This window comes from Malaclemys terrapin, chromosome 5 (assembly GCF_027887155.1).
Source record: "Malaclemys terrapin pileata isolate rMalTer1 chromosome 5, rMalTer1.hap1, whole genome shotgun sequence".
NCBI lineage: Eukaryota > Metazoa > Chordata > Testudines > Emydidae > Malaclemys > Malaclemys terrapin.
This window is the reverse complement of record NC_071509.1, coordinates 70,318,457-70,339,379: the sequence shown is the minus strand read 5'-3', so window position 1 is coordinate 70,339,379 and position 20,923 is coordinate 70,318,457. Positions and strand designations below refer to the sequence as shown.

The 20,923-nt window shown below is 42.8% G+C and overlaps 1 protein-coding gene across 1 annotated transcript; it reads right to left on the bottom strand.

Annotated features, from left to right (window-relative positions):
• Window positions 1–368: 368 nt before the first annotated feature.
• SCRG1 (stimulator of chondrogenesis 1) lies at window positions 369–20,410 on the bottom strand. The gene is made up of 3 exons (XM_054030373.1): window positions 20,304–20,410; window positions 3,683–3,953; window positions 369–1,737 (listed from the first exon to the last, which is right to left on the bottom strand). Exons 2-3 carry the CDS (start codon window positions 3,925–3,927, stop codon window positions 1,683–1,685), a joined length of 300 nt encoding a protein of 99 aa, XP_053886348.1. The 5' UTR covers window positions 3,928–3,953; window positions 20,304–20,410; the 3' UTR covers window positions 369–1,682.
• Between the last annotated feature and the right edge of the window lie 513 nt (window positions 20,411–20,923).

Genomic DNA, 20,923 nt, shown 5'->3' with positions numbered 1-20,923 from the left:
ACAATTGTCAGTTCTGCTGCTACTGCTTTGGAAAGTTGTGAGCAGCAGAGGCAAGCATAGTGTAATTCAGGTAGAAGCTGGAAGAGGAAGGAGAAAGCTTGTCTCTCCACACCTTGCTGATAGATGGCAGGACAAGGCCTTCAAGCTTTCCAGACATCCCTTGGTTTCAGCAGGTCTTATTTGTATCTGCAGAGATTAACAGTTTGTCTCTGGACTCTGCTCAGGGCTTTTTTGCATAGTTTGATCAGGCTGTGGGAAAACCAGTGAATGAGGGACAGGTAAACTCAGACTTTCTAAAAAATTGCATCTGTCCTGCAACTGGTCATTGTGAAACTATTTGGTGCAAGTCACTTAATAAACATAATTGATTAATTGAATACACATTTATTATCATTTGCATATGGTCCAGCAAACACTCAGACCAACTAGGTACAAGATTACAATCATCCAACCGTTATAGACAGCAAAGTTTCTGAACATATTTTGTATTTGATACAAAGTTGTCATGTAAGTGAAGTATGGTTGTCTATTAGGCAATAGTGATTTTTTTTAATGCTATGTAATTTACATAAAATGACTACTGCAGAAAGTGTCATTGAAAAAGACTAGCACAAGATAGCTATATTAAAGTTTCATATTTTGCACTAGATATTTTCACACTTTTCCATCTGATTAACTTGGTAGCTCTAGGAATTACCATATGTTAAAAGAAACATTTAATACTTATGGCATACAGCTTTCATTGGTGTACATGCTTAGAATGCTAGTCTCTGTGTCTAATTATATACCTGTCTTTTCCTAAAGGGCTATATTAAAGATACGGAACTAGCATTTTAAAGTTACTACTGAGATGTGCTATAGTTCAAACGAGGCCTGAATCAGGGCCCATTGTCTTCCAAAGATATTGGATCAGGCTCATCACCAGTAGCTGTTTTACTGAATATATACATTATAGCAGCTGGGTACTAAACACCAAAAGTGCAAAGAGGACTTTAAATAAGGCCCCCATTATGAATAACTATTTTGTGAATTTAGAGTCCAATTGTGTTTCCATGGAAGCTAGTGGGAGTCTTGCTATTGACTTCAAGGGGATTAACAAGCTTTTTAGACCAAGATATTCAAAAACAGATGTAAAAAGTTAGGGTCCTCAAACCTTATTTAGGCACCTAAATAAAGTGACCTGATTTTCAAAAGTGCTGAACGCACAGCAGCTCCCACTGATTTCAATGTTACTTTTTGTTAAAGTAATGAAGACTTATTGATATGAAATTGCAGTACAGTGAACTGCTGCTAAGGGCTTCAATGGGAGTAAAACAGTGTAGTGAGGCGTTATACTGCCTTATAGCAGCTGAAAATTTGACCCTAAATCTTTGAGAGGTGGAATGACAACACCAGATCTTTTGAGACTGTCTGGGTTGCACAATGAATTAAGGAGGTTCTACTGCACCCTTCTTAAATCCTTCTAATGAAAACTAATGTAGCTACCAAGTTAGAAAGGAGAGCTTTACCATTAAAGCTTCAAACCATGGTTACTTCTACATACAGAAAGGGAAACGTATACTACTTGGTACAGTAAAGCTCTGCACTCTAGTGCTGTAGAAAGGAATAGATTTTCTATGACAACATTGTTTATCTCCTGTTGTGAAGTCCTGTGTGTGTCTTCTCACTGGTACACATGATGCTCATTGATTGTTGCAAGGGATGACAAAAGAGATCTTTGGTCCAAAGAAAATACCTCTGAAAGAAATTATCAGGTATTTCAGTTTTAAGGTCATCATAAATTATCGGAAACTCTAAAATGAAACCCATCTACAACTGCTTTGCTGTTTTGGTTTGTGTTTAAATACAAACCCGAAGAAGTGCACAAGCTTCAGTGGCAGTAGAAACTAAACTTCTCACAAGTGGAAATCCTCGTTCCACTGAAGTCAATGGCAAAACTGCCAAGCACCACAGTGGGGCTAGGACTTCATCCTGGTGGCATAATTTCAGTTTTATTGAGAAATTCTAAAAAAGATGCATAGAAAATGTGCACATACACAGTTAAGTGAGGCTTTTGTACTGAACTCCAAGATGAGGGTCTTTTGTGGTATGCAAAGAGATCTTTTGTATTGTAGTCTCGTAAAAGCTTTCTTTATTTAAGATTTTGAAGACTTGTTGTGAGTTAGCAAGCAAATACTGTGCCTTATCTAGGTACCTGCAGTGATTTGGGAGGGAATGGGAAATATGAAAAGTTGCTCTTATTTATGAAAGTTGCTGTTAAACCATGCCGCCTAGTTTAAAAGGAAGTGGGTTGCTGGCAGAGGGACTTTGGAATTCATTCCCACATAGCCTGATTTTATTAACCCTTCAGACATGCTGAAAAGCTCCTCTTTAGGACATTTCAGGAGAGGGTGAGTTGAGAAATACAGGTGATCAGTGCAGGGATCATTCAGGTTACTGTGGCATAGTAAGGACAGGCTAATATGATTTTATTCTTTGTGGGTTTTAGTTATTCTAGAGCACCTGGAGCAAAGGGTGTGGTCTTTAACGTTGAATGAAATAAATATTTGTTAGGACCTACTCTTACAAAGCAATGAAATTGGATAGGGTAGTATAGGGGAAAATATGCCATTATAAACCTAATGAATAGAGCTGAGTGGAGGATGGAAATTCTATGTAATAAAGGACTTTGAAATTTGGCTTCATTCAGAATTGGGGGGAGGGGGAGTCTGAAAACTGACATTCTCCAAAAAGAAATTTCATGGGGAAAATTGTTTCCATTTTGGCTTTTTAAATTTTTATTATATAGTATACAAAATAAAGATTTTGAAACAAAGTAATTTTAAAACAAACAAAAAAGTAAAATGTTTAATTCCAAAAATGGTGAGGTAACATGTTTGGACATTGTCAGAATTTTTCCCTGAAATTGACATGATTTCACAAATCATTTAGATTTTGACTGAATTGTTCCACTAGAGTTTTTCCAACAAGATCTGCTAATGAACATTGGGAGTATTTGTCACTATCCTTCATTGTTAATGTGCAACACTGTCTATGATACTAGAAGTAGAGGTGGGGGAAGTGTTGGGGTTTTTAGGTAACTTCTGAATGCTTTTCAATTCAGTTTTTTTCCCCATTCACTTTTCTGCAGACTTTTTATTGTAAATGTCTCTCTTGCAGTAGTTCAACTTATTTAGATGAAATATCTGCACCAACTAATATATACAGAGGCAATGACATATTTTACCATGCAGCAAGAACCTTAGGTCTTTCTCATCTCTTTTGAAAAACTGGTCTTCACTAATGGGTGCTGAAATTATTGGATGAAAAAAAAATCAAGGGATTAGTTCAAAGAGCCCAATTTTTATATGTCCTGGGTCAAGTAAGTAAAGAACAAGGGGCAAAATTCAGCCTACTATAAGCTCACTGAAGTAAATAATGTTACATCAGGTCTGTAGTGGGATGTGTGATTTAATACTTTAAGCAAACACAATGTCAATCTTCCCCTTTACTTTAAAAAAAGCAAATGAAATAAGAAAGTGGCCAAATCTTGGTCTAACTTCTAAGCTTGATAAAATATTTCATTTCTTTGAAACGAAAGCTGGTCCCTTAAGTAGTAGTCTATACTACAGTGAAATGTAATGAGCACTTGTTTAAATCCATAGAAACATTTAAAATTCTATGTAACAGAAAGTTGCCTTACTTTGGGCAGCAGAGTAATTCGCTAAAATTGCAGTAACAGATCATCTCACAACTTTGCCCTTCCCAGAAGTGGTCTTGAAGATTTCCATCAATGCGTCGAAGACTGGCCACACCTTCTGGGATGCTGTGACAGTTGCGATCTTTTAGCACTTTCTTGTAACAAGAAAGTCGACTGAAAGGCATCATGTTAGTACCAAGCAGCATGCTCAGCAAAACAAGAGCTGATAGAATCTTCATTTTCATCATTCCAAAGCTTGCTTTTGACAGGAGTGCTAATGAGAAAAGAGGCACATTAGACATGTATTGATGCTGAATAGATCAGTTTTTGTGCAGGTTGCTTAATTCATTTCTCTAGCTTCAATTTATCCTGAGGATTTTTGGGAGTTGGACCACTGTGCTGGAGAGGATTATTTCCCAGGAGATAGAAGGTATTGCTGCTTCACTGTTGTGGAGTTAACTTTCACTGCCCTCTCTGCATCCTATTCTTATTTCTCATGAATTGAGCCTTTTATTGCTGGTAGTTTTGATGTTTCTTTTGCTTTTCTCCTTCAGGAAATTGCTTTGAGAGAATTAGACCAGCTCACTGGTATGAATGTCTACTTTCATGTAGTTGTATATGTTTGGAGCATAATAATGTTAACAAAGCAGTGTGGAAATGTTCAGATACATTTCCCCAGTTTCTTGATGCTTTTTGGCTCTTTTAAATCATTACAAAATTATGATGACTCTACTGAAGTTGTTTCATTCTTATTACATAAGAAAGGCCGTACCGGGTCAGACCAAAGGTCCATCTAGCCCAGTATCCTATCTACCGACAGTGGCCGATGCCAGGTGCCCCAGAGGGAGTGAACCTAACAGGCAATGATCAAGTGATCTCCCTCCTGCCATCCATCTCCATCCTCTGACAGACAGAGGCTAGGGACACCATTCCTTACCCATCCTGGCTAATAGCCATTAATGGACTTAACCTCCATGAATTTATCCAGTTCTCTTTTAAACTCTGTTATAGTTCTAGCCTTCACAACCTCCTCACGTAAGGAGTTTCACAAGTTGACTGTGCGCTGCGTGAAGAAGAACTTCCTTTTATTTGTTTTAAACCTGCTGCCTATTAATTTCATTTGGTGACCCCTAGTTCTTGTATTATGGGAATAAGTAAATAACTTTTCCTTATCCACTTTCTCCACATCACTCATGATTTTATATACCTCTATCATATCCCCCCTTAGTCTCCTCTTTTCCAAGAGGAAGAGTCCTAGCCTCTTTAATCTCTCCTCATATGGGACCCGTTCCAAACCCTTAATCATTTTAGTTGCTCTTTTCTGAACCTTTTCTAGTGCCAGTATATTTTTTGAGATGAGGAGACCACATCTGTACGCAGTATTCGAGATGAGGGCATACCATCGATTTATGTAAGGGCAATAATATATTCTCAGTCTTATTCTCCATCCCCTTTTTAATGATTCCTAACATCCTGTTTGCTTTCTTGACCGCCTCTGCACACTTCATGGACATTTTCAGAGAACTCTCCACAATGACTCCAAGATCTCTTTCCTAACTTGTTGTAGCTAAATTAGCCCCTGTAAGAGTATCCGGACTCACCCCTGCGGCACCTCCTGCTGGTCATCCAGGGAATTAGCTCTCCAGCCTCTGGAGCACCCTCTGCAGGCCAGTGATCCACCTGTCCTCTGTACTCAGGCTCCTGTGTCCCTCCCAGGACCCCGGTGCCCCTTGCTCTGGGTGCTGCCCCCTGGCAGCACCCACACACACTAGGTCTCCCCTCCCAGGGGAACCCCCACCCACTAACCCCACCTCACCTCAGGATAAGGCCACAACCAGTCACCAGTTAGCCCCCACTCTCTGGGGCAGACTGCAGTATAGGCCACTCATCATCGGCAAGGTTGGGTTCAGACCTGCTGCCTTGGCCTAGCCCTGGGCTGCCCTCTGCAACCCCCAGTACCCCTTGGCCTATTACCAGGCCACAGCCTGGGGCTATCCAGGCTGGAGTTCCCCAGCTCCTCAGCTTTTCCCTAGCCCTGCTCCACTCAGGTACCCTGTCTCTCTCCCTGCAGCCAGGCCCTTCTTTCTCTGCATTCAGAGAGAGACTCTTGAGCTCCTGGCTCCCAGCCTTCTTATACAGGCCAGCTGGGGCCTGATTGGGGCATGGCCCAGCTGTGGCTACTTCCCCAATCAGCCCAGGAGCTTTTCCCTTTGCCCCAGCCCTCTGCCAGGGCTGTTTTAAACCCCTCAGGCAGGAGCAGGGTAGCCACCCTGCTACAGCCCCCATCATATTGTATGTATAGTTGGGGTTATTTTTTCCAATATGCATTACTTTACATTTATTCACATGAAATTTCTTTTGCCATTTTGTGGCCCAATCACTTAGTTTTGTGAGATCATTTTGAAGTTCTTCACAGTCTGCTTTGGACTTAAGTATCTTTAGCAGTTTAGTATCATCTGCAAACTTTGCCACCTCACTGTTTACCCCTTTCTCCAGATCATTTATGAATAAGTTGAATAGGATCGGTCCGAGGACTGACCCTTGGGGAACACCACTAGTTACCCCTCTCCATTCTGAGAATTTACCATTAATTCCTACCCTTTGTTCCCTGTCTTTTAACCAGTTCTCAATCCATGAAAGGACCTTCCCTTTTATCCCATGGCAGCTTAATTTACATAAAAGCCTTTGGTGAGGGACCTTGTCAAAGGCTTTCTGGAAATCTAAGTACACTGTCCACTGGATCCCTCTTGTCCACATGTTTGTTGACACAGTCAAAGAATTCTAATAGATTAGTAAGATTATTCTACCTATTTCTCCCAAATGTGGTAGAAATTACATGCTAGCATAACCTACTAAATGTATTATAATAGAATCATAGAAGATTAGGATTGGAAGAGACTTCAGGAGGTCATCTAGTCCAATCCCCTGCTCAAAGCAGGACTAACCCCAACTAAATCATCCCAGCCAGGGCGTTGTCAAGCTGGTCCTTAAAAACCTCTAAGGATGGAGATTCCACCACCTCCCTAGGTAACCCATTCCAGTGCTTCACCACCCTCCTAGTGAAATAGTGTTTCCTAATATCCAACCTAGACCTCCCCCACTGCAACTTGAGACCATTGCCAGAGCCAATCACGGGGGAGAGGGGGTCAGGAGGGCCATTTGGCCTGGGCCTCAAGCTCAAAGAGGGCCTCAAATGTAGACCCTTTTTAATTTTTTGGCATTTGATAAGTTTCACAACTTGTTTTTATGCACATCCCTATCGGACCAAAATGTGAGTCTCTGTTTAGAGCTGCAAATTTAAGCAAATAAGAGATGTGATTTGGCAAGAGACAATTTTTTGGTTAACTGATATAGATTTTGACATATTAAAGAGTTAAAAATGTTCATAAATACCAATAAAAATATATCGGTTCTGATGGCACAAGATTAGACTGTGATGAACGTGTTGTCTCAGATCAGCTGATTATATTAACAAAGCACTACTAGTGGCTGGTGCTGGATCAAGTGCATGTTGAAATGTAGAGAACTGTTACATTAAGAAGTGAGGTTTTTACTCACGAAAGCTTATGCCCAAATAAATCTGTTAGTCTTTAAGGTGCCACCAGACTCCTTGTTGTTTTTGTTACATTAAGTGTCTTTATAGTTTATGTCTAGTTGACTAAGGCCTGGTCTACACTATGAGTTTAGGTCGAATTTAGCAGCGTTAAATCGAATTAAGCCTGGACACGTCCACACGACGAAGCCCTTTTTTTCGACTTAAGGGGCCCTTTAAACCGGTTTCTTTACTTCACCTCCAACGAGGGGATTAGCACTAAAATCGGCCTTTGTGGGTTGGATTTGGGGTAGTGTGGATGGAATTCGACGTTATTGGCCTCCGGGAGCTATCTCACAGTGCTTCATTGTGACCGCTCTGGACAGCACTCTCAACTCAGATGCACTGACCAGGTAGACAGGAAAAGCCCCGCGAACTTTTGAATTTCATTTCCTGTTTGCCCAGCGTGGAGAGCACAGGTGACCATGCAGAGCTCATCAGCACAGGTAACCGTGATGGAGTCCCAGGATCGCAAAAGAGCTCAAGCATTGACCGAACGGGAGGTACGGGATCTGCTCGCCCTATGGGGAGACGAAGCAGTGCTAGCTGAATTCCATAGCAGTAAATGAAATGACAAAATATTAGAAAAAGTCTCAAAGGCCATGAAGGACAGAGGCCATAACAGGGACACACAGCAGTGCCGCGTGAAAATTAAGGAGTTAAGGCAAGCCTACCACAAAGCCAGAGAGACAAACGGAAGGTCCGGGGCAGAGCCGCAGACATGCTGCTTCTATGCGGAGCTGCATGCCATGCTAGGGGGTGCAGCCACAACTACCCCAACCGTGTGCTTTGACTCCATCAATGGAGAATCACGCAACAGGGAACCGGGTTCGGGATACGAGGAAGATGACGATGAAGACAGTGAAGACCGCTCACAGCAAGGAAGCGGAGAAACCGGTTTCCCCAACAGCCAGGATATGTTTAATCACCCTGGACCTGGAACCAGTAACCCCTAAACTCACCCAAGGCATGCTCCTAGATCCTGAGGGCGCACAAGGGACCTCTGGTGAGTGTACCTTTGTAAATATTACACATGGTTTAAAAGCAAGTGTGTTTAATGATTAATGATTAATTTGCCCTGGCAATCGCGGCCAGTACAGCTACTGGAAAAGTCTGTTAACGTGTATGGGGATGGAGCGGAAATCCTCCAGGGACATCTCCAGAAAGCTCTCCTTCATGTACTCCCAAAGCCTTTGCAAAAGGTTTCTGGGGAGGGCTGCCTTATCCCATCCGCCATGGTAGGACACTTTACCACGCCAGGCCAGTAGCACATAGTCTGGAATCATTGCATAACAAAGCATGGCAGCATATGGTCCCAGTGTTTGCTGGCATGCAGACAACATGCATTCCTTATATCTCTTTGTTATCCTCAGGAGAATGATATCATTCACGGTCACCTGGTTGAAATGGGGCGATTTTATTAAGGGGATATTCAGAGGTGCCTATTCCTGCTCGGCTGAACAGAAATGTTCCCTGCTGTTAGCCACGCGGTGAGGGGGAGGGGTGAAGTGATCATCCCAGAGAATTGGGTGTGTGGGGGGGGGGTAGTTGGGTTTGTGCTGCATGTTACCCCGGAAACCGCAGCCCCTCCTTTTACATTGCAAACCCATTTTAAATGGCCATCCCACGCTGATGTTAGTGAAACGTCCCTTGTGATCCACCAGGGCTTGCAGCAGCATTGAAAAGTACCCCTTGCAGTTTATGTACTCGGTGGCTTGGTGCTCCGGTGACAAGACAGGGATATGGGTTCCATCTATCGCCCCACCACAGTTTGGGAATCCCATTGCAGCAAAGCCATACACTATGGCCTGCATGTTTCCCAGAGTCACTACCCTTGATATCAGCAGGTCTTGGATTGCCCTGGCAACGTCGATCACAGCAGCCCCCACAGTAGATTTGTCCACTCCAAATTGATTCCCGACTGACCGGTAGCTGTCTGGCGTTGCAAGCTTCCACAGGTCTATGGACACTCGCTTCTCAACTGTGAGGGCTGCTCTCATCCTGGTATTCTGGCGCTTCAAGGCAGGGGAAATCAAGTCACAAAGTTGCATGAAAGTGCCCTTACACATGCGAAAGTTTTGCAGCCACTGGGAATCATCTCACACCTGCAACACGATGCGGTCCCACCAGTCTGTGCTTGTTTCCTGGGCCCAGAATTGGCATTCCACGGCATGAACCTGCCCCAGTAACACCATGATTTGCACATTGCTGGGGCCCGTACTTTGTGAGAGGTCTATGTCCATGTCAATTTCCTCATCGCTCTCATCGCCACGCTGCAATTGCCTCCTCGCCTGGTTTTGCTTTGGCATGTTCTGGCTCTGCATATACTCCAGGACAATGTGCGTGGTGTTCATAGTGCTCATAATTGCCGCGGTGATCTGAGCAGGCTCCATGATCCCAGTGCTATGGTGTCTGGGCTGAAAAAAGGTGCGAAACTATTGTCTGACGGAGGGAGGGAGGGGCGAGTGACGACATGGCTTACAGGGAATTAAAATCAACAAAGGTGGCTGTGCATCAGTGAGAAACACAAACAACTGTCACACAGAATGGCCCCCCCCAAAGATTGAACTCGAAACCCTGGGTTTAGCAGGCCGTTGATTTCACGGTGGGAGGGGGAAGCAAATGAATACAGAACAAATCTGGTCCATCTAGCTTTTACATCTTAGGCTGGCAGCAGACGCTGCAGCATGACTGATCGCCATCGGCATCTTCTGGGTGCTTGGCTGAAGATGCTTTATTATGATTGCTAGCCATCATAGTCAAGATGGTTCAATGGGACTGCCGGCAGGACTGAGTCTCCAGGAGACGAAACATGTCTGCCCAGGTACCTCTGACCGAACTCACTGAGGAATACGATGATGACGGCTACCAATCATACTGTACCGGCTACTGCAAAAAGGCAATTAGCTGCTGCTGTGTAGCAATGCAGTACCACGTCTGCCGGCACCCAGATGACATATGGTGATGGTGAGCTGAGCGGGCTCCATGCTTGCAGTGGTATGTTGTCTGCACAGGTAACCCAGGTAAAAAGGTGCAAATTGATTGTCTGCCGTTGCTCTGACGGAGGGGGAGGGGCCTGACGACATGTACCCAGAACCCCCTCTCGACACTGTTTTTGCATCATCAGGCATTGGGATCTCAACCCAGAATTCCAATGGGCGGCGGAGACTGCGGGAACTGTGGGATAGCTACCCACAGTGCAACGCTCCGGAAGTCGACGCTAGCCTCGGTACTGTGGATGCGGTCCGCCGACTTAATGCACTTAGAGCATTTTATGTGGGGACACATACAATCAACTGTATAAAACCAATTTCTATAAAACAGGCTTCTATAAATTCAACCTAATTTCGTAGTGTAATCCCTTAGGAATTATTTATGTATGAGAATTCCTCGTTATCATCTTCATATGGTAGCTAAAAGAGGTGACTGGTTGGTTGAGCCCTAGCTTGGTAGCCTGGCCATCATTATAGGCTTTCGTAGTCTATAGGCCCAGATTCAAAGTGAAAATTTGAGAGGACTATCTTGTACAGTGAGTTTCGTGAGGACACACGTTTGTAATTTTTGGACATTATCCCTCTGTCTGTATCCATGACTGTGTTTATACACACACACACACACACACACACACACACAATGTCATCCCTTTTGTCTTCAGCTCAGACTGTTATATTATACCTTGTGTGCTTGAGTTTTGATTCAGTGATAAGGATAATAACCTGTCTGACTGTTTCATTTTGTGTTCTTAATTAGTATTCCTTTGTTTTAAGTCTTTTCAGCATTTGTGTACCATTAAGCATTTGTGTGAATCTCACTGCACAGGCTCGAACCGAACTTCAGTCTATTCAGAAGCACACGTCCAAATTTGAATTTATTCTGATGTCATCTTTGTGGATGAAGCTACTTAAAATGATCCACTAAACTAATCTGGTATTTGAAGCACGCAATGCTACACTTGATGTTGAGAGGGATAACATTGACAGTCTTATCAATGACAGTCAACAGATTTGTGGACAATAGGATGTGATCCTGACTGAATCCAAATTAGTAGCACAGAATATTGGCATTTCAGCTGAGTTCTCCACCAATCACTACTTACCTACTGAATCCGATGCTGAGCAGCATTATAGGGTCAGTGTCTTCCTTGTCATCACTGACTATATTCAATCAGATCTTATTTGTTGATTTGAGTCACTGACTAATTTGTACTTTTTGGGGTTTCTTTTGCAGTTCAACAGACTAAGTAATGAAGATCTACTTTCTGCAGCTGAACACTTTCAGCAACAGTACAACAAAGAAATCTCAAGACCTCAGTGACAAGGTCATCTTCCTCAAACAAATATATTCCATGAACTTTAAATTGGATTGCAAGCCAAAGGAATTGCTTCAAGAAATACTCAAACTTTGTCTCTCTGGGGTGTTTCCTATTATCACAATTGCATTGCATATTTTTGTCAGTTTGCCTGGTGAACGCACCTTCAATGTGTTGAAGCAGGTGACGATCTATCACTGTTCAACTATGGGACAAGAGCATTTGAATGGGTTCTCCATGCTTAATATCAACTGTGACATTGCATGAAAGCTAGATTTTTTCCTCAATAATTAGTGCATTTGTACAGAGAGAGGCTAGAAAAGCATTTGTTAAATAAAAAAAAATATTCAAATTATATCTCACTCTTTTTTTGGTGCCTTATTTTGTTTTCATGTGTTGTCATTTTTTATTTTTATTATGACTAGGGGCCTCAAAAGCTGGAAGTGGCCTGGGCGTCTCTGGACCTCTGAGAGGGCCTGACCATTGCTCCTTGTTCTGTCATCTGCCACCACTGCGAACAGCCTAGCCCCATCCTCTTTGAAACCCCCCTTCAGGTAGTTGAAGGCTGCTATCAAATCTCCCTTCACTCTTCTCTTCTGCAGACTAAATAAGCCCAGTTCCCTCAGCTTCTCCTCATAAGTCAGGTGCCCCAGCCCCCTAATAATTTCTGTTGCCCTCCGCTGGACTCTCTCCAATTTGTCCACATCCTTTCTGTAGTGGGGTCCCAAAACTGGACACAATACTCCAGCTGTGGCCTCACCAGTGCCGAATAGAAGGGAATAATCACTTCCCTCGATCTGCTGGCAATGCTCCTACTAATGCAGTCCAATATGCCGTTAGCCTTCTTGGCAACAAGGGCACACTGTTGACTCATATCCAGCTTCTCATCTACTGTAATCTCCTGGTCCTTTTCTGCTGAACTGCCACTTAGCCAGTCAGTCCCCAGCCTGGAGCAGTGCATGGGATTCTTTGGTCCTAAGTGCAGAAGGGAAAGGGGAAATTTTGTTGACTTAGTTCAACTACAGACTTCTGGATGTGACTGGTTTTACTTTTCAAGAAAGTGAAGGACCAAGCATAGCGGAGGGAGTTCAGGCTTGTCACAGCACTAACAGTGCACCTCTGTCCTGACTTCCAAAACTGCCTGCTATTCTAATCCAGCCCTTCCATGAACATGTTACACAGAGGGAGTTGGAGAAGAGCACCCAACTTGCATTCATTTGTAAATTAGGCCAGGATCTGAGCTGTGGCTCAGCTTGGTTTTTCCCTGCAGAATACTGAAGGGTAGAGAGACAATGTTTGTTTACATTTCTTTTAGCTTGATACAAACATTCCAATCCCTCTCTAGATTTAAAGAGTGACTCTACTCTGATAACCAGCCCAGGTAAATACTGCATCTTTTCATTCAACGGATTTGATTCTTGTATGTATTCCTACTTATATCTGCTCTACAGTCAAATAAGATTTTGTTGCTTTTTGGTCTTAACATTATAGACCCAACTCAGCTAAGAGACTATGAGCTGGATTCTAGGCTCTCATGCAGCTGGAGTAGGGTGACCAGATGTCCCGATTTTATAGGGACAGTCCCAATTTTTGGGTCTTATATAGGGTCCTATTACTCCTCACCCCCGTCCCGATTTTTCACATTTGCTGTCTGGTCACCTAAGCTGGAGAATTGAATGCATAACCTGAATACTGTGGGACAAATGGGGATACAATTTGACCTCTAGAATATTTATAATGTATGATTATGATGATCAAGGAAAAACCCATTTTGACTCTCCGATCTCAGGTCGAGGTTGCAGGATTGATAGCAGGCTGGGCGGGGGAGGGGAAGTCTTTTGTAAACGAAGCATGTTTGATATGGAAATCACTTAAACATGTAACCCTGCCATGCCATTTTTTAGTCACTTTTCAGAGAAGGACCACATGTTAAAACACAAAACATTGTCGGACACACATACTACTTTACCATGTACTTGATTCAATTAATTTTCATAGACAGTTACATTGATATTTCCACCCTGCTGCTCTTCCAATCCTTCACCCATTTTGACAAATTATCTACACAAAACAACAGAGATATAACTGCCTAAGAAAATCAGTTTCTGGAGTCTTAAGCCCATTTAGAAAAAACACTAACATTATAGGGTTAAAACTGGCATTATTAGTTTAATACTACTCATGGGCACCTCATTATTCTGGTCTTTTACACTAACACACATGCTTATGCTAACATTATGTACAAAAAAATTTGGTTTAAAAGCTTTATATGTTTTGTTATGGGTACTGTGGCAGGGTGACAACTCAGCCGCGTGGCATCTCCTGCTGGTTGTCCAGGGAATTAGCTCTTTTCCAGCTCCAGAGCACCCTCTGCCGGCTGATGTCTCGCCTGCCGCTGACCCCATGTCCCTCCCAGACCCCGATGCCCTTTGTCCAGGGGTTCTGCCAACTGCAGTACCTCCTCTGTCTGGGTCTCCCCTCCCAGGGGAAGCCCTACCCCCTATCCCCACCTCGCTTCAGTGGCTACTACCAGTCATCGTCTAGCCCCCACTCCCTGGGGCAGACTGCAGTCTGTAAACCACTCACCATCGGCAAGGGGGGTTGGACCAGCTGCCTCTGCCTAGCTCTGGGCTGCCTTTCTGCAGCCCCAGTACCTTTTGCAGGCCTTTAACTAGGCCTGCAGCCTGGGGTTTTGCTAGGCTGGAGCTCCTCAGCTCCCTCTGCCCTTCCCCAGCGCTGCTTCACCCTAGGTACCCTCCTCAACTTCCCAGGCAGCCAGATCCTTCTCTCTCAATAGGCTAGAGAGACAGTGTGTTTTTTCTCCCCAGTCTCTGTCCCTCAGCCCTCTTATAGGACCAGCCATGGCCTGATTGGGGCATGGCCCCACCCGTGGTTGCTTTCCCCCCAATCAGCCTTGCCTTTTCCCCCATCCCACCCCTCTTCTAGGGCTGTTTTAAGCCCTTCAGGGCATGAGTGGGGTGACCACCCCGCTACAGGTATGCTTAGTTAAAATAAAAGCAAATGCTTATTTATCTTTGTTACAGATGTGACATTCAATGAACTATTTTTCTGGTTTACATGAATTTTTGCATGCACATTTATCTTAAGGAGTAGCCCAACTTAATTATTCTTTTAATTTATAAAATGTGCTCATTAGACCTCAGGGACCATGTCTAATATTTAAAAGATTGCATTATTTTCACTTGTTCTAGCCAATGTGCCAAATAATAATAAATTCCTCTTTCCTTCAAAGAAGGTAAACATTGACCCACCTTTGCCTAAAGTTAGATTTTGGACTCAAGTATGGTGTATGTTTGTAGGATAGTTTTTATTTTAAATCAGTTTCCCCAGCACTAAACAGTACATAAGTGAATCCTGCTTAAATGAGTTTATAGTCTAAGGAGGAAAGGTGTGGACACATTCTACCCTGGTTAACACGAAGGGCAGTCTCAAAGTAGTACAAGTTTTTTTCATTGAATATATAATCATGCTTAAAGGTGATGATACTGGATGGTACTACACCTAAAAAAATATGGGACCCGATTTTCAAAGTTGGCCTCTGTTTTTCTAGTCCCAATGTAACTAGTTGTGCCATATTTTGTATCTGTTATAAATTGCAGGCACAAATAGATCTTTAACTACTGAACTATTTGTGTCTGTAAGTCTAGGGTGACCAGATGTCCAGATTTTATAGGGACAGTCCTGATTTTTGGGTCTTTTTCTTATATAGGCTCCTATTACCCTCCACCCTCTGTCCTGATTTTTCACACTTGCTGTTTGGCCACCCATTTTAAGTCAGGTACATTAGTCTGTTATATGTTGTGCAAAATTGCCCCTGTAGAAAGTTAGACCAAATCCTGAGTGAAAATTAGGTCCTTATGACAGCATGCAACTCAAAAATAATTTATTTTGTAGATTTGTTAAAAGTATGACTAACTTTTTAAAGAAATCCTTATGCTGTGTCCTAAACTCTGTCAGACTCTGTCTCTAGACTGCTAAAGATAGCAGGTTCCAAAGGCCACGGACCTCAACTGAAAATACCCTGTTGCTGATCCAGGAATGTTGGCTCGCGCTTCCAGGTATGGGTATCAAGAATGCCTTACTGGCTCTCAACTGCCACAGGACACATGGCAAGAGATCTCAGGTAAATCGGTCCCAGATCTTTTAAAATTTCAAAGATAACTACATCTTCAATTGCACCCAGAACTGAACTGGCAGCCTGTTCAGAATATAAAGCAGAAGTGTGCGGAAGGGCCTGCATCAGCTAATGGCCTACAAAGCCATCCCTTAACAGTGTGTTATAATAATGCATAGAGAGGAGTCTGACATGGATAACTGTGACAAGTTCAGCATCATTCAGGAAAGGTCATAATCTCCTGAACAACTGTAGACAGAATAGTGGACTAGAGGGCACTGGCGTTGCATGACAATTCATTTTATTTATTTTATAACCTGTCTGGTATGTCTAGTATTCAAACGTTTACCCATTGTTTCTCTTGCACCGAAGTGTGTCCTCTTTAAATGCTCTTTCTATTTTCACAGATATTAATTTACATAAAACTCATAATCAAAGAGCTTCCTTCAAAAAAGGTTTGTCCTGGAGGAAATGCTATTTTCAGATTGAAAACTGCAAAGGGGAGTGTGACGGGTTGGATCACAGAAACCCCCTTGGGAGCTGCCACCTGATGTACCAAGACTACCCCTGGTCCTGTTTTCCCTGCCAGCTCAGGACTCCAGCACCCTATCTTGCTGAGCCAGACACTCCCGTCTGCTCCAACACAGACCCAGGGTCTAAATAACTTGCCCCAAAGCTGCAAGTTTACCTGAAAACAGCTCACAGAAGTGTGCTTGTCTTTAGCACTCAGATGCTAAACTCCCAATGGGGTCTAAACCCAAATAAATCTGTTTTACCCTGCATAATGCTTATACAGGGTAAACTCATAAATTGTTCGCCCTCTATAACACTGATAGAGAGATATGCACAGTTGTTTGCTCCCCCAGGTATTAACACATACTCTGAGTTAAATAATAAGGAAAAAGTGATTTTATTAAATGCAGAGAATAGGATTTAAGTGGTTCCAAGTAGTAACAGATAGAACAAAGTAAGTCACCAAGTAAAATAAAATAAAATGCGCAAATCTATGTGTAATCAAACTAAATACAGATAAGTTCCTCACCAGTTCCAGAATGCTCCCTTTTACAGGCTAATCTCCTTTTAGCCTGGGTCCAGCAATCACTCACACCCCCTGGAGTTACTGTCCTTTGTTCCAGTTCCCTTCAAGTATCCTGGGGGGGGTGGAGAGGCTCCTTCCTTAGCCAGCTGAAGACAAAATGGAGGGGTCTCCCACAAGTTTAAATAGACTCTCTCTTGTGGGTGGAGACCCCCCTCCTATGCAAAGTCCAGCTCCAAGATGGAGTTCTGGAGTCACCTGGGCAAGTCACATGTCCCTGCATGACTCAGTCTTTACAGGCCAAAGCCATTGTCCACATGGTATCTTGTATGTCTCCAGGAAGACTTCTTATGTGGATTGGAGCATTCCAAGATGCATTGTTCCCCAAGTGCTTCCTGATCAGGTACTTAACCTTGCAAATTCCTTCCTAAAGAAACTGATCAAATGCCTCACAAAGCTTACTTAGAAACCAAGCAATATACAGCCCATATTCTTAACCGCAAGTAGAAAATGATATATGTATACTGTGGCAGAGCTCAGACCTTGTCCCCGTGGGTCCTGCGCTTCTAGGCAGTATATGGTAGCCTCAGTGGCTCTCTGTGACCCTCCACGTAGCCCTTCTCTCTCTAGGGCCAGGGTTACAGTCTACTGAGCCCTTTTCATCATAAGCCAGCAAGGAGGTTGGTGAGAGAACTCCCACAGTCTCTGTTGTCCCTAGGGCTTGTTTTAGAACAGTTTAGCCTCCTGTCCTGACAAGGGCCTGACTTCCCCTCCCAGGAGGTGTTCCTGTAGTGGTGGGTTGGGGGGAACCCAGGCCTGCCCTCTACTCCGGGTTCCGGCCCAGGGACCCTAATGGTAGCAGCTGTTGGCAGCCAACCTTTCACTGCCAGAGTTGTTACATTTCCCTAGGCCACTTCCCCACAGCTCTCCTGCTTCTCCCTTACCTTAGGGCTCCCTTATCAATAACTTGAGGGTGTCTTCATTAACCAGTCCTTCAGCCACACTTCCTCTCCTCTGCCTGACTGGAGTGAGCCCTTTTTATAGTATCAGCGGGGCCTTAATTAGAGTCAGGTGGTCACATTAGCTTAATAGCCTCACCTGACTCTTTGCAGGTTAATTGGAGTCAGATGTTCTCATTAGCCTGGAGCAGCCCCTGCTCTGGTCAGTCAGGGAACAGAAAACTGTTAATCCAGTGGCCAGTATATCTGCCTTCTGCTATTCTGCTGTACCCAACTGGCCTGGGTCTATCACAGTACAGATAGGATGAATAGATATAGTAGACCATTATCTTTACGGAGATATATTACAGGCAGCACAAAACATATTCCAGTTATGTCATACATACATTTATAAGCATACACCCCCCATAAAGCCTTATGGGGTACACTGTCACAGGGAGTGTCCAAGATCATGGAGGCTATAGCTTTGTCAATACAGCACTCTACCGTGTGGAGATAAGGGAAGAGATGGTAGTGGCTTGGCGGAGCTTCTATACAGCGCAATATATGGAATACCCTCTGACTCACCAACTAGTGGTATGACCTCTTTCCTTATGCTGTTAAACTAGTACTGTTGAGGTACCCATGAAGGTGGAAAGTTGCATAGCTGATGAAGAGTTGCTGCATGTAGAGTGTGTGTGTGTGTGTGTGTGTGTGTGTGTGTGAGAATAGGTATGTGGGGTGTGTGTGTGTGCGCGCATTTTACAAAATATAGATACTCAAGTTTTCTCTGCCATCACCAAGTGCAGATAAAATTGCATTGACACCTATCCAGCCAGTGAAATCTGCTGAACACATTTCACACGGTTGAGTTGAAGAGTTATCAGTAAGTAACCTTTCTTTCTGCGATACGTCTGTTTCCTACCTCATTAAAAGGCACCAATGTCAATCACATGAAGCTCCAATAGGTGCAATCTATCAAGACTATTCAGTTTCAAGTTCCAACAGGGATAAAATCTCCTGAAAGGATTTGAAGCAAACTGCCCACATTTGCATAGGTCCTTTTTGATAAAATACTCCATTGTATTTGACATGACATTGGTGAAAGAAGTTAAGACAGGGAAACAATTTCAGTGTCACAAAAATAGCTTTAGTTTTCTGTATGACTGGAAAATAGACAGTTTGACGGGAAGATTCCCTGATGAGTGAGGAATCATTGCTAAAGTTAACAGTGAAGTTCCTAAATTCTTGTTTTGCCTGGCAATTTGGCACTGCATATTTTTTGGAATGGTTAGATACACAGGGCGATTTTTTTTTAATTCTCTGCCTCAATGGCCAAGATAAACAGAGCTATGTTTCTTGAGAATATTAATACTGCTGTAAGTCCCATGCAAGCAGCTGCTGTCAGTAATGAGCACTAGTGGTATGGGTAGGCAATAGAAATAAGGAAAAGTGTGAGTGAATGAAACTAAAAATTTAGTTCGATATCTTTTCCTTTAAATCAGTTTCTCGGACTTTCATATTTGGAAACAAATGTGTAAGCTTATATATGTACTGAACTTTAAATGTACACATATTTATAGTTATGTCAAGAATTCTATAGCGTCTCTAGCTGCTTCATCTTGAAAATGAAAGATACTTCATTGTAAATGGTTCTCTGTCTTCGTATGGTCCTTTACAGTCATACAGGAGGTATATCCTACATTAACAGACTAATCAATTAAGTTCAAAGTGCAATAATAGTTTTATTACTATGCAGATAATATATTTAGATATCTTCACAATGGGTGTACAGTTCAAGAGTTAAAAGTAACTCTGTTAGCAACACCATTCAAAATGCAAAATTCCCTTCACATCATTTAGCAGTCATCTGTCAAACTTCCCTAGTCCAAAATACCTTCAAAAGGCTGAACTGATGACATTTACTGTTCAGACTTGCGACTTGTTAGATGCAGCCTTTGGAAATCATTAAACAACATCTGCAGAATTGGGGTATCACTTGATATATGACATATGTGTGAGTTTTAGAATTAAATAAGTTTGAAGAAGCATTTCTCAAAATTAAAAAAAACAAAACAAAAACCAAAAAACCCGACTTTTGCCGGAACAGTCAGTACATTGTGAACCATGGTAAGGACAGCAGCTACTCCACTGAGGATGAATTCAATGAATTACCTCTTTGTAAAACCCATCAATACCATGTTTTTTTTTCCAGGAATTGGGTTTTCATGAAGACCCATTTAGTTTCCCTACAGACAGCAGCTCATTGTGAAAACACTTCTCTTCACATCCACCAGTTTTTGCAATAATGTTGAATGCATGAAAATAGTGGTTGTTAGTGGAAAACTTACTATGAACTGTGGTGACATCCAAGTTCATAAAGAAGAGTAACATGTTAAAAAGTATTGTTTTTTTTCTTTCGCTGAATAAATTAAACTGGATTTATCTCCGCACATCTGTCCTGCAACACATCATTTGCTCACAGTGAATGTCAACCTTCCCAAAGTGCCTCCTGCACATGCCATTCATCACATGTAATTTATCTAGCTTTGCATCCTGTAACTAGCACGAAGGGGAACAAATAAATGAGGATAATTGCAGGAGCAAGACATACCTTTCTCTTTTGCTTCTCTCTCTCTCTCACTTTCTTGGCAGCTGTATCTTTTTAAATGTACAAGTTGAGAGTTGGAGCTAAAGGAGATGAGGAGAGGGAGGGCTGAAGGGAGGTGCTGTACAAATACCCCTTTGTCTGCCCTGGCTCCTGTCTGCGAGTGACAGTCTCTCTTATCCAGCCAGGGACGAGGGGGTGGGCTTCGAGAGCTACCTCTCTCAGCTAACTCCAACCCAGACAAGAAAGAAATGAACAGCTCCTTTCCAGCTGGAAACAACTAGTCCATACAGGATTCAAAGAGAGAAAGCCTCCTCAGGGAGTAAAATACCTGCAGGAAAAAAATACTTCTTGGAAAGTTTTTTTTCCTCTCTGTGATGGTGAAGTATGATTGGAAAAGTGTGTGTGTGTAGAGCAGCGGAGTGAGTGAAGCTGCCAGGATCATCTGGACTGGTAGGAGAACATAGTTTGGTGAACGAATGCATTGTCCTAGCATATTTTCTAGTTGCCTTTTTCTCTTGTTTCTCTCATTGTGTCATAAAAATTCCCTCTGGGAGAAGTTTCATAAACAGCACTGATGATGAGGCAGGAAGACCCAGCAATGGAAACCTATGTAATGTTCACAT